Raw genomic sequence first — 11,073 nt, forward strand, 5'->3', positions numbered from 1 at the left:
TGCCAAATGCAAATCCAAGTAATTGTATGCATTTTTTCTTCAAATTAATATACATGTTATAAATAAATAAAAATACTAAAATGCTACTTTCGTATCCTCCAAATCATATTCTATTTTCAGAGAAATTATTAAAATAAACAACTTGTTGATTTAAATTTTGTCTCAAGTCTTGCTTGTTACTAAATGTTGGGTTATCCATCAGTTGAGTTACTATGTATTTTAGTTTAAAAAAAACAATTAATTTAAAAATATCTGGAAATAAAAGAAAACCTTCAAATCCACACAAATTCTCGGAAAAATTTAAAGTCAAGAATCCCCCATAATAGGCCATAATAGTTTATGCACTACGATATTCCAAAGATTATTGGTTAGCTAGGATGGTCCATGTGTGGGCGGTGAATTTGGGTGTGAACAGTGGTGGCGCAGTGGTAAATGTTAGTGGAAGTTTATTCAAAAGAGGGCGCCATAACGCAGCGGCCGTGAAAAAAAAAAAAATCATCGATCTTTTTTGAGCTGTGAAGTTGTCGCTTGGTGGCGCTAGACTTGTGTTGATTTCCTCGTCAAAAAAAGATTCACAGGAAAGTACCAGAAAACTTCCCTCCCCAGCCAGTATAGAGCTGTGCTTCCCATAGTAAAGGTGCTGAGGATAATGTATCAAGATGGTGAGTATTGAGGACATAGAAACAGGACCAGTCACATCATTGCCAACCAAAATCTACGGCAACAGTTTTTTTCCGGCCACCATCAAGGACTGGAACGCATTATTACCCGGTAGTGTGATTTCCAGCAACTCATTAGTTAGATATCTTCAAAGAAAGACACTCTCGCTAAGCACTTCAAAAATTAAGCCATCCCATCCACACAATGCGCAAAGCTGGTGTGATGTGTCTTTAGACATTTTTTTGCCGGCTCAACAATACAGATACAGATACACAGGAGTAGTAGAGCAGAGTTGGCTGCCTTTTTTTTGTTGGTGTTCGCCACACATGCATTGACATGTGGGACTGTCCAGTGTCTGTCGTCACCAACAAACTGACGCCTGTCACGCACACTGCTGAATGAGAATGGCATTGCAGAAATTGATTTCAATTGGTGAATTTTGCTAAAAATTTGCTCCTTGCATTGTCCACTATCTTTGTTGTGTGTAAAACATGGAAGCGTACATAAGTCATAAGGTTTGTCGCGATTCAGAACCGAAATGCGTAATGGGTACGCAGATGCGATGGGGCAGTTGCTACCGCGCTGTGTATGTTGTCATGCACGACTCGCGCACGCATCGCCTATATCTTTGTGTGGGTTCAACATACAGCGTCTCTTGATATTTGGCTATTCGCGATAAACCTTATGCGTATGGGAAAAGTTTCCGTATGGCGCCACCACTTTTTCATTTGAAATGAAATAATATAGTATCTAAATTACCTCAATGAGATATCCCTTTTTGTAAAAATGAGTGAAAAAGTTGTGGCGCCATACGGAAAGTTATCCTGCGTATGTGCTGCCCCTGGGCCCTGACTCTTTACAAACTACTGAATTGTCATTTTTTATAATATCAATAATATCAATAATTTGTTGGACCAGCATCCCTGTTGTGGAAAAGTTTCACCACTTTTTCATTCGATATGAAGTAATATATATAGTATCTTATTTACCTCAATGAGATAACCCCTTTTTTGCCCTTTGTAAAAATTAGTGAATAAGTGGTGGCGCCATATGGAAACTTATCCCCTGTTGTTTTTGTTTTTTCAGTTTGTTGATTTTTCTGACAGATAGTCAGAGTTTAATGTTTACTCGCGTCTATAGGCCCCTACTGACTCATAAACTTGTGCTGAGTGCAGATGATGCAGTAATTGCGTAAATGGCAGAATGTTTGTTTGACAGCCGGGCAGGGGTACAGATCCCTTGAATCATCACAAACCCTGAAAAAGTCCCCTCACCATGCTCACTGCTGAGGTCAATAAATAGTTACGATCACAGAGGATAGAGATTTGAGGGTTATGATTATAGCAATAACAATCCAGACGATACTTGTTTACATCAATATTTTGCAATTACTTAATAATAATATTACATTAAGTGTGGTTGACCCTTACACCGATGTGTGTTAGCACTGTGTACTCAGTACTTTCCAGAGTTCTGTGTAGCTAGAGCCAGTTCAAATAGATGCTTTAGCAGCAGGTAGTGAAACATCTTCAACATCTATTAAATTATATTATAGTTATCCCCCTTTTTTTTTCTTCCTTTTTTAGTCTGACAGGAAAGCTGTCAACCGCTACTACCCGCCAGACTTTGATCCAAACAAACATGGGTCAATCAACAAGTATCGCAACTCCCACCCTCTTCGGGAGCGGGCCAAGAGACTCAGCGAGGGAATCCTGGTCATCCGCTTTGAGATGCCATACAACATCTGGTGTGGGGGATGTGGCAAACACATTGGCATGGGTAAGAAATGAGGATTGGTCCACAACTTAGAGGTTTCTATTCTCTATTCATAAATACCCCAGACAGTTTCGCTACTCCTATTGGTGGAGAGCACTTCACGTGGGGGTGTTTAAACATGTTGGTAATGACCAGCTGGAGCTGTTTAAACCGGCTGGCTTCTGCTTGTCGGGCGCACAATCTCATGTACACCAATATTATTATGCGGAACGCAATTCTTAGCTATTAGTAACAGCGCGTAATCTATTTCTTAACGGGAAAATATGTAGAAACCTTGAGTTTGCGATTGTCAAAGTGTCTTAAGTTGTAATTTTTTATGTTTTTTGAACAAAAGAGCATTTATGAATGGGAATAAAAGAGCAGTGACTCGATCTTAAACGCCGTCGAAAACCTTGCAGGGTCATGGTCGTGTGATAAAGGCCCTCGCTGATCACGCGACCACGACCCTGCAGGTTTTAAACGGCCGTTTAAGAACTTGTTGAAAGCCTTTTATTCCCAAAGGGCCTCAATAATCTGATGGGCAGAGTGTAGGTCGTAGCACTTGTCTCTTTTAGCAAGATACTTTCCATAATTGCTTTGTCCTTTGGATGGGGAATAAGGCCTTAGGTCCCATGTACTCGGAGCCAAGAACACTCATCAAGGACGAGTAGGGGTGTTTTTGGTTTGTCCCTCATTTCGTCTGGCAAGGAATTCCAGAGACGCGGTGCGCAGCTGGAAAAGGCACGGTCTCCGTAACTTGCCAGACGGGTTTTGGGAACATATTATAACATTTTCTTCTTGATGTTCGTGCAGGTGTCCGCTATAACGCAGAGAAGACGAAAGTGGGGAACTACTACACCACCCCGATTTATCGATTCAGGATGAAGTGCCATCTGTGTGACCATTACTTTGAGATGGAAACGAACCCGATGGAGTGTGACTACTCTATCGTGACGGGGGCCACTCGCAAAAACCAGAAATGGGACATGGCTGAGAACGAGCAGGTTCTAACAGAAGGTAGGTCTCATTGCACAATATTAAGTTTCTGCGCAGTGGACACTTATGATAAAAACTTACTTGGTAATGAGCAATGGAAAGCTGTTGATATTATACTATGAACATGATAGTATTATAACACGTTGTGAGAAACGACTCCCACCTGAAAGCACACAAATTTGTGCAACAATTGTGTTTTTCTTTCATTATTCTCTTGCTTCTTCGATAACCAATTGATTCAAAATTGTCACAGATTTTTTATTTTTTGCATATATTATATGTTGGGATACACCAAGTGAGACTACTGGTGAGACCAAAGGTGTCCAGTGCCTTTAAGTCAGTTTTGGTTTATTACTTATCGCATCCCCTTAAGGTGATCCCCTGGCTGCCGCTTCGAAGGAGTTGTGGTAAACCTGGGTGTGATCCCTGGCTATACGGCATTTGTATGGCTTCCGACTGGCACCCCTGAACAAACATTTTGACAAGATAGAGAGACCACATAGGGCTAGACAGCTCAGTTGGTAGAGCACTGGCACATTATTCCAGATGTCGCAGGTTCAAATCCTACTCTAGCAAGTTTGTCTTTGTTCAACCACAAATTATCATTATTATTACCTTTGCCTGGCAGACCGAGAAACCGTCAAGAAATTGGCAGCGGATCCTATGTTCAAGTTGGAGCATGGTGTAGACGACAGCACCAAGCTAGAGAAGGTCATTCCAACTCTGCATGAACTGGAGACCACTCAAACAAGTTGGAAGAATGATTTCGACCAGAACAGGATGCTGAGGCAGAAATTCAGGGTAGGACTTGCATGTATTCAAGGGTTGTGGCGTTTTAACCATTGAACCCTTAAAATCATTCCAATGGCAATTTCCAAGTTATGATTTTGACGATTTGACCTTTTTCAATACAGATAAGCCTTGAGGATGAAGGGGGCTTCGCTCCTCTTCTGAGCCCAATTTCAAGGCTGAACTTACCACCAAATTCTTCACTTACTATCACCATTCTCCGCTTACTGTGCAAGCGCCAAATTTCTACTCTAGCTGTGTGAGCAAAGAATGCCTAGTAATGTGAAGTAAGCACGTGGACAAGCAAATATTTCCAGCTAACCCGTAAAACACGCTTGACGTTAGTGTGGAATTCCCTGCGCTGGGGACAGTTCATTCTCTGTTGCTTGTTGCCCCTTAATTGTTGAACAAGCCGCTGTGTGCTATCAGGGAAATGCATTTATTGCATTCTTCAAGCGCCAACTAAACGCTCACCTATTCCCAGCTTATGATCTGTTTGTTTTAATGCTTCCTCTTGTTTACTTTTTGTGTAATTTTGTTGTTGATTCTGATTGCTGTGTTCCTTGTAGAGCGCCAAATAAATGTTAGTATTTGTAACCATAATTAACATTGAAATCTGTTTCATAATTTCCTTAAAGGTTGAATGAAGCCAACAGTACAACAAAACAAGTCCTTCCTTTTCATAAAGACACTATCTAGGGAGAATGATTGGCACCCCTTTTGTTTTTTGAAAGATTCTTATCTTAATCCCCTGTGATTGTAGTACATTAATTTAATACGTTTTATACTTATTCGTTTTATTCGCATTTGCTTTGTGTGTCACTCCACTGTGGTTTGTGATTTTGTGAATATATAGAATGAAATACAGTGTTCTATTTTTATTCGGTTAAAATGTTTTGACATTTGCTCCTTTTACAGATGTCATACGCAAAGTTTCCTGTTTTTTTTCATCGGGCACTTGCATGCCTGAGTAGTAGTACTGACTGGAATTGTAGAAATGGTTGAAACGATTATTAAAGCGGAAGTCGCAAGTTCTGTTTTTTAACCCTTTTTAAGAAAATGTACGAAAACACAAATTCTAAATTATTTGTTTAGCATCCGTAGGCCTACAATTAGTGGTGGTGATTGTATGTATTTTAAACCACAATTTATTATTGTTTCTTGTATTTCTTTTCTCTATGTAATTTTCTGTTATTGAACAGCGCTTTGATCCTTGTTAAAGGCGTAAGCTTTATAAACACCTACATTATTATACGGCATAATTTCATAGAGCTGCTTACAGGCACTGGAAACTATTAGTAATTACTCAAAATAATTGTAAGCAACAAAACTTACTTGGTAACTATAAATGTTCACAGGTTTTTTATTTTATCCATATGTTGGGATACACCAAGTGAGAAGATTGGTCTTTGACAATTACCAGACGTGTCCCGTGCCTTTAAGCACAATAAATAATTAAGCACAAGAGACAGTTTTCCTTACTAGAAAATAATAAGTTAGATTCTGGTTCGAATTGTAATATTTTAGGATATTTGTTTCAGATGGAAAAGAAAGAAATCAAGTCTGCAGATGAGAAAGATCAAGCCTTGCTGGTGAAATCGTCTTTGGATATCGCTTTAGTTCCTGAAAGCGAAGAGGACAAGAAATTGGCATCGCTGCTGCACTACAGCGCGGTAGAGTGTGAGTATTACAAAAATAGTTAATGGCAGAGTCTTTATCAAAGGCCAAGAGGTAACACAGGCATCTTATCCACAGTTTCTCCCTACTCCATGCACTCGGGCAATAGTCTGGTTGCCTAGTACCTCAATGCCCTGTAAAATCATGCCATACTGGGGTGATCAGGAAGATTGAAGTGATGTCCTACAGGTGTATCCAGCTTTTGGGTGTTGACTGTGGATCTGTGGCTGTAGAAACGCCTCTTGAGCACCACAAAATTTGCAAGATTTGAGATGGATGAGATAAGTGGTGGTGCAGGTGACTTGACAAATTAAATGAGACACACCATTGCTTTTATGCTTCATTTTTGAAAGGGTAAGGGCACCAAGGCATTTTCTTCTTAGCAAAGGGCTCTCTAGTAGGAAATTGTAAATTTCTACGTGAGCATTTCAAGGGCACCAATGGGCACCATTGCCTCCCTGAAGTATCAGGCCTGTTTACTCCGTATGTACATTTGGTGAAATGTATGACCGTCATAAAAGAAATCCATGCACTACATAAAACAGAGTTTTGTCAAGGAATAATCAATTTTTATTTTTTGTTTGCTTTTCAGCATCGGATGATGTACAGAAACGAAAAAGAGCAGAAATCACAAACAGGAGCATTTTCTCTTCAAAGTCAGCGCAATTGAATTCCTCCTCATCTTCCAGTCCAGAAACACCAGCAATGTCGCCCTCATTGTCGAAAAAGTCACCTTCCCGATCGTCCACAGATATCAGAAAGGGCATTGACCTCATTGAGAAGCTTAAATCCATGAAGAGAGTCGGTAAAGGTTTCAGTGACTTTGGCGCTGATGTGAGGAGAGTGTCTCGGAAAAGAGTTGAGAATGAGATTGGGATAGCTGTGGTGAAGAGGAGGAAAAGTCAGAAAGAGGACAGTCCGATCGATGATAAGTGCGAGAGTGAGACCTTGGTGCAGGGGAAAGAACCGTCGATGGAGTTGGAAAGTGGTGATTCAAATCATGAGGTGCAGCAGAGGATGTTCATTTTTGAACATGTTTCTCCGACTTTGAGTGAGGAACAGCCTGGATTGGAAGATAGAGTGTTAGAGGGTAATAGCGAAGAGAGCGAGGAGCGTGCCGACTTAAGAGACCAGGTCTTATCGGAAAGGAGTCAACAAAGTTCTGCTTGTCAAGACTTCGTAAGACATCCACAAAATGGCACTGCACAATCTGTGAAGAATTTTAAGACGATAAATCATGGTGACATGGGTGTTAAGTCCTTAGTGTTGTGTGACTACAGTAGTAGTGACAGCGATGATTGAATGTGTCGGAACCAGGAGAAAGTCTATATTCAAATGTTTAGTGGTGATTGCGGTGGTCCTTCATGCTGCCGAATCATGGACAATTAATCCAGAGATAGAAAAAAGCGCATTGATGCCTTTGAGCTGAATTGCTAAAGACAGGATAGAAGTTTTCTTGGCATACACTACACCTCACACACTCCAAATACCCAGGTCATCGAGCATTGGGGTCGCCCCAATGGCTGCATGATGAAGATGTTGGAACAAAACAAAACAAGAGAAGACATTTAATGCCTTTGAGATGATTTTATACGGGGGCTGCTCCAAGTTCGTTACTCAAGCCACACTACAAGCCTGTGCTTGATGAAATGGAGAGCTGGTATTGGCAAGCAAGAGAGATTGCTTACAGGCGTCCTAAAAGAGGAAACTGATCTGTTTTCAGGGCTGGAATTTTTACTCTGGACCGCCGGCCTGAGGCCAGTGGTTTCAGTGTCAGTCAGTGAGCTCAAGACATTGAAATAACTTTCAATCCTGCCGAGTATCACGCATAAAACAGAAGAGATTGAACTTCTCATAGTGTATTGTTCAAATAAAAAAGTTACAATTATAAAACTGTGTTAGCTCCTTTTGAATTCTAGTCTCGTCTCATTTTTGATTCTGGTCTTGTTAATAAACTCCCAAACCAGCAAAGTTTCTGCACCACAAGTACTGCAGTCCTGTAGATTTTTCCCCTGGGGTTGATCACACGGTCAGATGGAAGGGGAGTCTCACAAACACAATTATGTAGGGTGGTACCGTTGGAGAGGGAAGGCAGCAGATCATCTGGGCAGGATAACATCAAGGAATGGACATTCTTCTTAGAGCAGGAGAAGACCTTCCACCCCTGGGGGCACTATGTGGATTGGGTTTTCAGTCCCTACATGTACTTCAATGTGTTGGTTTTCCCTGGAATGATGCTCTGGGGTTTCCTCCCACATCTAAAACTGAAATTTCTTCACCGTCTTCTAGTTTGGCTCTAATAAAACTTGTAGCATTGTGAACATATATGTACGTATCCAGATCCAGAAATAGAGGCTCGGTGGGACAAATCCCATTACACTGTTGCCCTACGGCCGAAAATTTTGGTATTTGATCTGCTTCTGACGGCTCTCGAAAGGGGTAAAGATACAGACTCTATAAGGGTGCAGAACATACAAACCGCAAAAGACAAAACACAAGAGACTGCAATTTATTTTATTGGTTTTATTTCATTGAAAATGTATGTACACTCACTCATACTGTCATATGAAAACAAAACTCAAAACAACAAAATACAAAATAAACCGATGGATTTACATTGTGTAGCTTTTAAAACCAAAAAAACAACATTTTGTATTTAAACTACTTAGGATGGGACACTTCCAATCATTGTGTCCATAAATACAAAAGTTCACAATTTAAAGTTATGAATGTTTGTGGTATTTATGCTATATGGAAGGGTTTTAAAGCAAATGTTTTAAAAATTCAATTATATTTATTCATAATTAATGATACTACGCTGTGATGCTTTACTATAATTGGTTCCTGCGAGGGTAGAGGTTGACCAGGCCTGTATACTCCCGAGGGAGCTAAAAAAGATCAAAGAAATGTTTTTTGCCAAATGACCAGTGCAGAAATGTAAAGCACATTGAGATGTTATTGCTGTGCCTACTTTTTTTGATATTGCATACAATGACAGACCAATTACACGCAGGCCATAGCCTGTTGCCCCTGGTCGTGGTCCCCCTTCTGAAGTTTCCCATATACTTAACTTCTAAGGGAAATCCCCTTTTGCAAAGTGAAAATGGCCTTGCCCTCTCCAAGATGAAATTCCATTGTAATGAACTAGGTAGTTGCCACTTAATGACTTGCAATGTATGAAGAATGCGTTCTGGATGTTCCAATAGAGCAATGGGTTGCCCTTTACAAAGTTACGTTAAAATTTCATATGTCACTGTTTAAATTTCAAAAAGAATATACCAGGGAAAATGTCATACAAGTATTTTGTAATTAACGGCAAACCATGTAGGCACAGAACGTACATTATGAAATTGTTAATATTATTCAGTAGTACAGCACAAATAATAAGATTTAAAATATTGTCAACACCTTGATACACCATTTTTTTTGCTTCGCAAAGTGGACTTGTAAACATCTGGGTGCAATTTCATGGCTCTGCTTACCGCAAGCAAAGAATCGGCGCTTAAATGCAAGCAGGGAATTCCAGGCTTATGTCAAGCGTATTTCACAGGTCAGCAGGAAATCTTTACTGGTGCGCAAGCATGCTACCAGGAACTCTTCGCTTACACAGCTCGCCCAGAAGTTCTTCACTTGCCCGGTATTGCGAAGAATGGTGATCGTAAGCGCAGAATTTGGCGGTAAGCAAAACCATGAAATTGAGCCCTGTAGTGAGCACTTATCAAAACAAAATGAGTTTACTTTCCAGACATGTCTTTACAGTTATTACAAACAAGTGTGCCGCAGAGTGGTGTAAACCACATCCACCATCCTTGAAGACATTTTGGAGACGACAAAAAAAAAGATGCCATTTTGTCATTCGATCGATGTACAACGGCATATCACTGATGCCAATCAGCCATTTGCAAGTTTGATTTGAATAATGTCTGGTACTTGTGACTTGCTTTGTTACAAGTTACCGCTTAAATTTGAATTCCTCAGACTAATCGAGACAGTTGCTGTGTCAAATGGTTCGGGCCAAGTTTTTGTATAACCTACAGATGAGCAAACCCTGGTACCGTTGCACTGTACACGTTCATTCAGTATTGTGTATGGTAGGTGTTCACCATCTCTTGACGCAAAATCTTGTTCCGAATCATGTAACATGGCAACCATTTCTATAGTCAGAGGAATTCAAATTTAAGTGGTAAATTTGTCACTTGTTACTTTAAGCAAGCTGTTGTACCAAACTTTATCATCCATTTTGAGGTATGGTGTACACCCAACTATAGCACTGTAAGGTTTGGGTAAACTAGTATATACCAAAACCAAACAGTACACTCCTATAGTGGCCACCATACCTCAAAAAGGCTAATTAAAATTTAACCCCTACATGGCTCAGTGATCAATAATTGTTTCTGTTAAGTTAAATTTTATTATTTTTTTTTATTTTTTTTTTTTTTTACCCGATGTGTGTAGCACTGTATACTCAGTACTTTCCCCGAGTCCCGTGAAAAAAAATCACAGGCATTTTACTCGTGTGGGATTCGAACCCACGACCCTTGCAATTCTAGAGCAATGTCATACCAACTAGACCACCGAGATTGCCCGGTAGCTAGAGGCAGTACGAATCCTTTGTTTAGCAGCGGGTACTGCAAACGATTTAAATAGATGTTAAATTTGCATCGGGATGCAAATTTAACATCTATTTAAAATAAGTTAAATTTGTTGATGCTCGAAAAGTTTGGGGAACAAATTAATAGCTTTTAACAAAAATAAAAACCAGTGGTAATTATAGTAGGTGGGTGTTTACATAGTCAGTAGTGTATAGACAGGTTTGTGGTAACACCATGTAATGATTATCTCTAATGAGTTGGGGTTCTGAAAAGACCCTTTGGTTTCAAAACGACATTTCGATCAGTATGCTCTGATCGTCTTTTTTTTTCTTCTCTAGAGGACGATCAGGGCCCAATTTCATAGAGCTGCTTAAGCACAAAATGTTGCTTTAGCAAAAAAATCCTTGCTTAGTAAAATCAGATTACCGGCCAAGACTCCACTCAATTGTTATGCTATGTAAACAACAGCTAAATACCAGTCACAAGCAATGTATATGGCATGAAATTTTGGCCAGTAACATGTGTAAAAATATAAGCAAGCTATTTTCGTGCTTAAGCAAATTTTTTGCTTAAGCAGCTCTATGAAATTGGCCCCAGAGCATAC

At 39.9% G+C, this 11,073-nt stretch overlaps 1 protein-coding gene across 1 annotated transcript; it reads left to right on the forward strand.

The window, feature by feature from the left end:
• Positions 1-553: 553 nt before the first annotated feature.
• LOC117297599 (coiled-coil domain-containing protein 130-like) lies at positions 554-7,572 on the forward strand. Its single transcript, XM_033780713.1, has 6 exons — positions 554-662; positions 2,247-2,439; positions 3,229-3,432; positions 4,040-4,212; positions 5,742-5,880; positions 6,470-7,572. The coding sequence occupies exons 1-6, from the start codon at positions 660-662 to the stop codon at positions 7,177-7,179; spliced, it is 1,422 nt and encodes a 473-aa protein (XP_033636604.1). The 5' UTR covers positions 554-659; the 3' UTR covers positions 7,180-7,572.
• Positions 7,573-11,073: the final 3,501 nt, after the last annotated feature.

This window comes from Asterias rubens, chromosome 12 (genome assembly GCF_902459465.1).
Source record: "Asterias rubens chromosome 12, eAstRub1.3, whole genome shotgun sequence".
NCBI lineage: Eukaryota > Metazoa > Echinodermata > Asteroidea > Forcipulatida > Asteriidae > Asterias > Asterias rubens.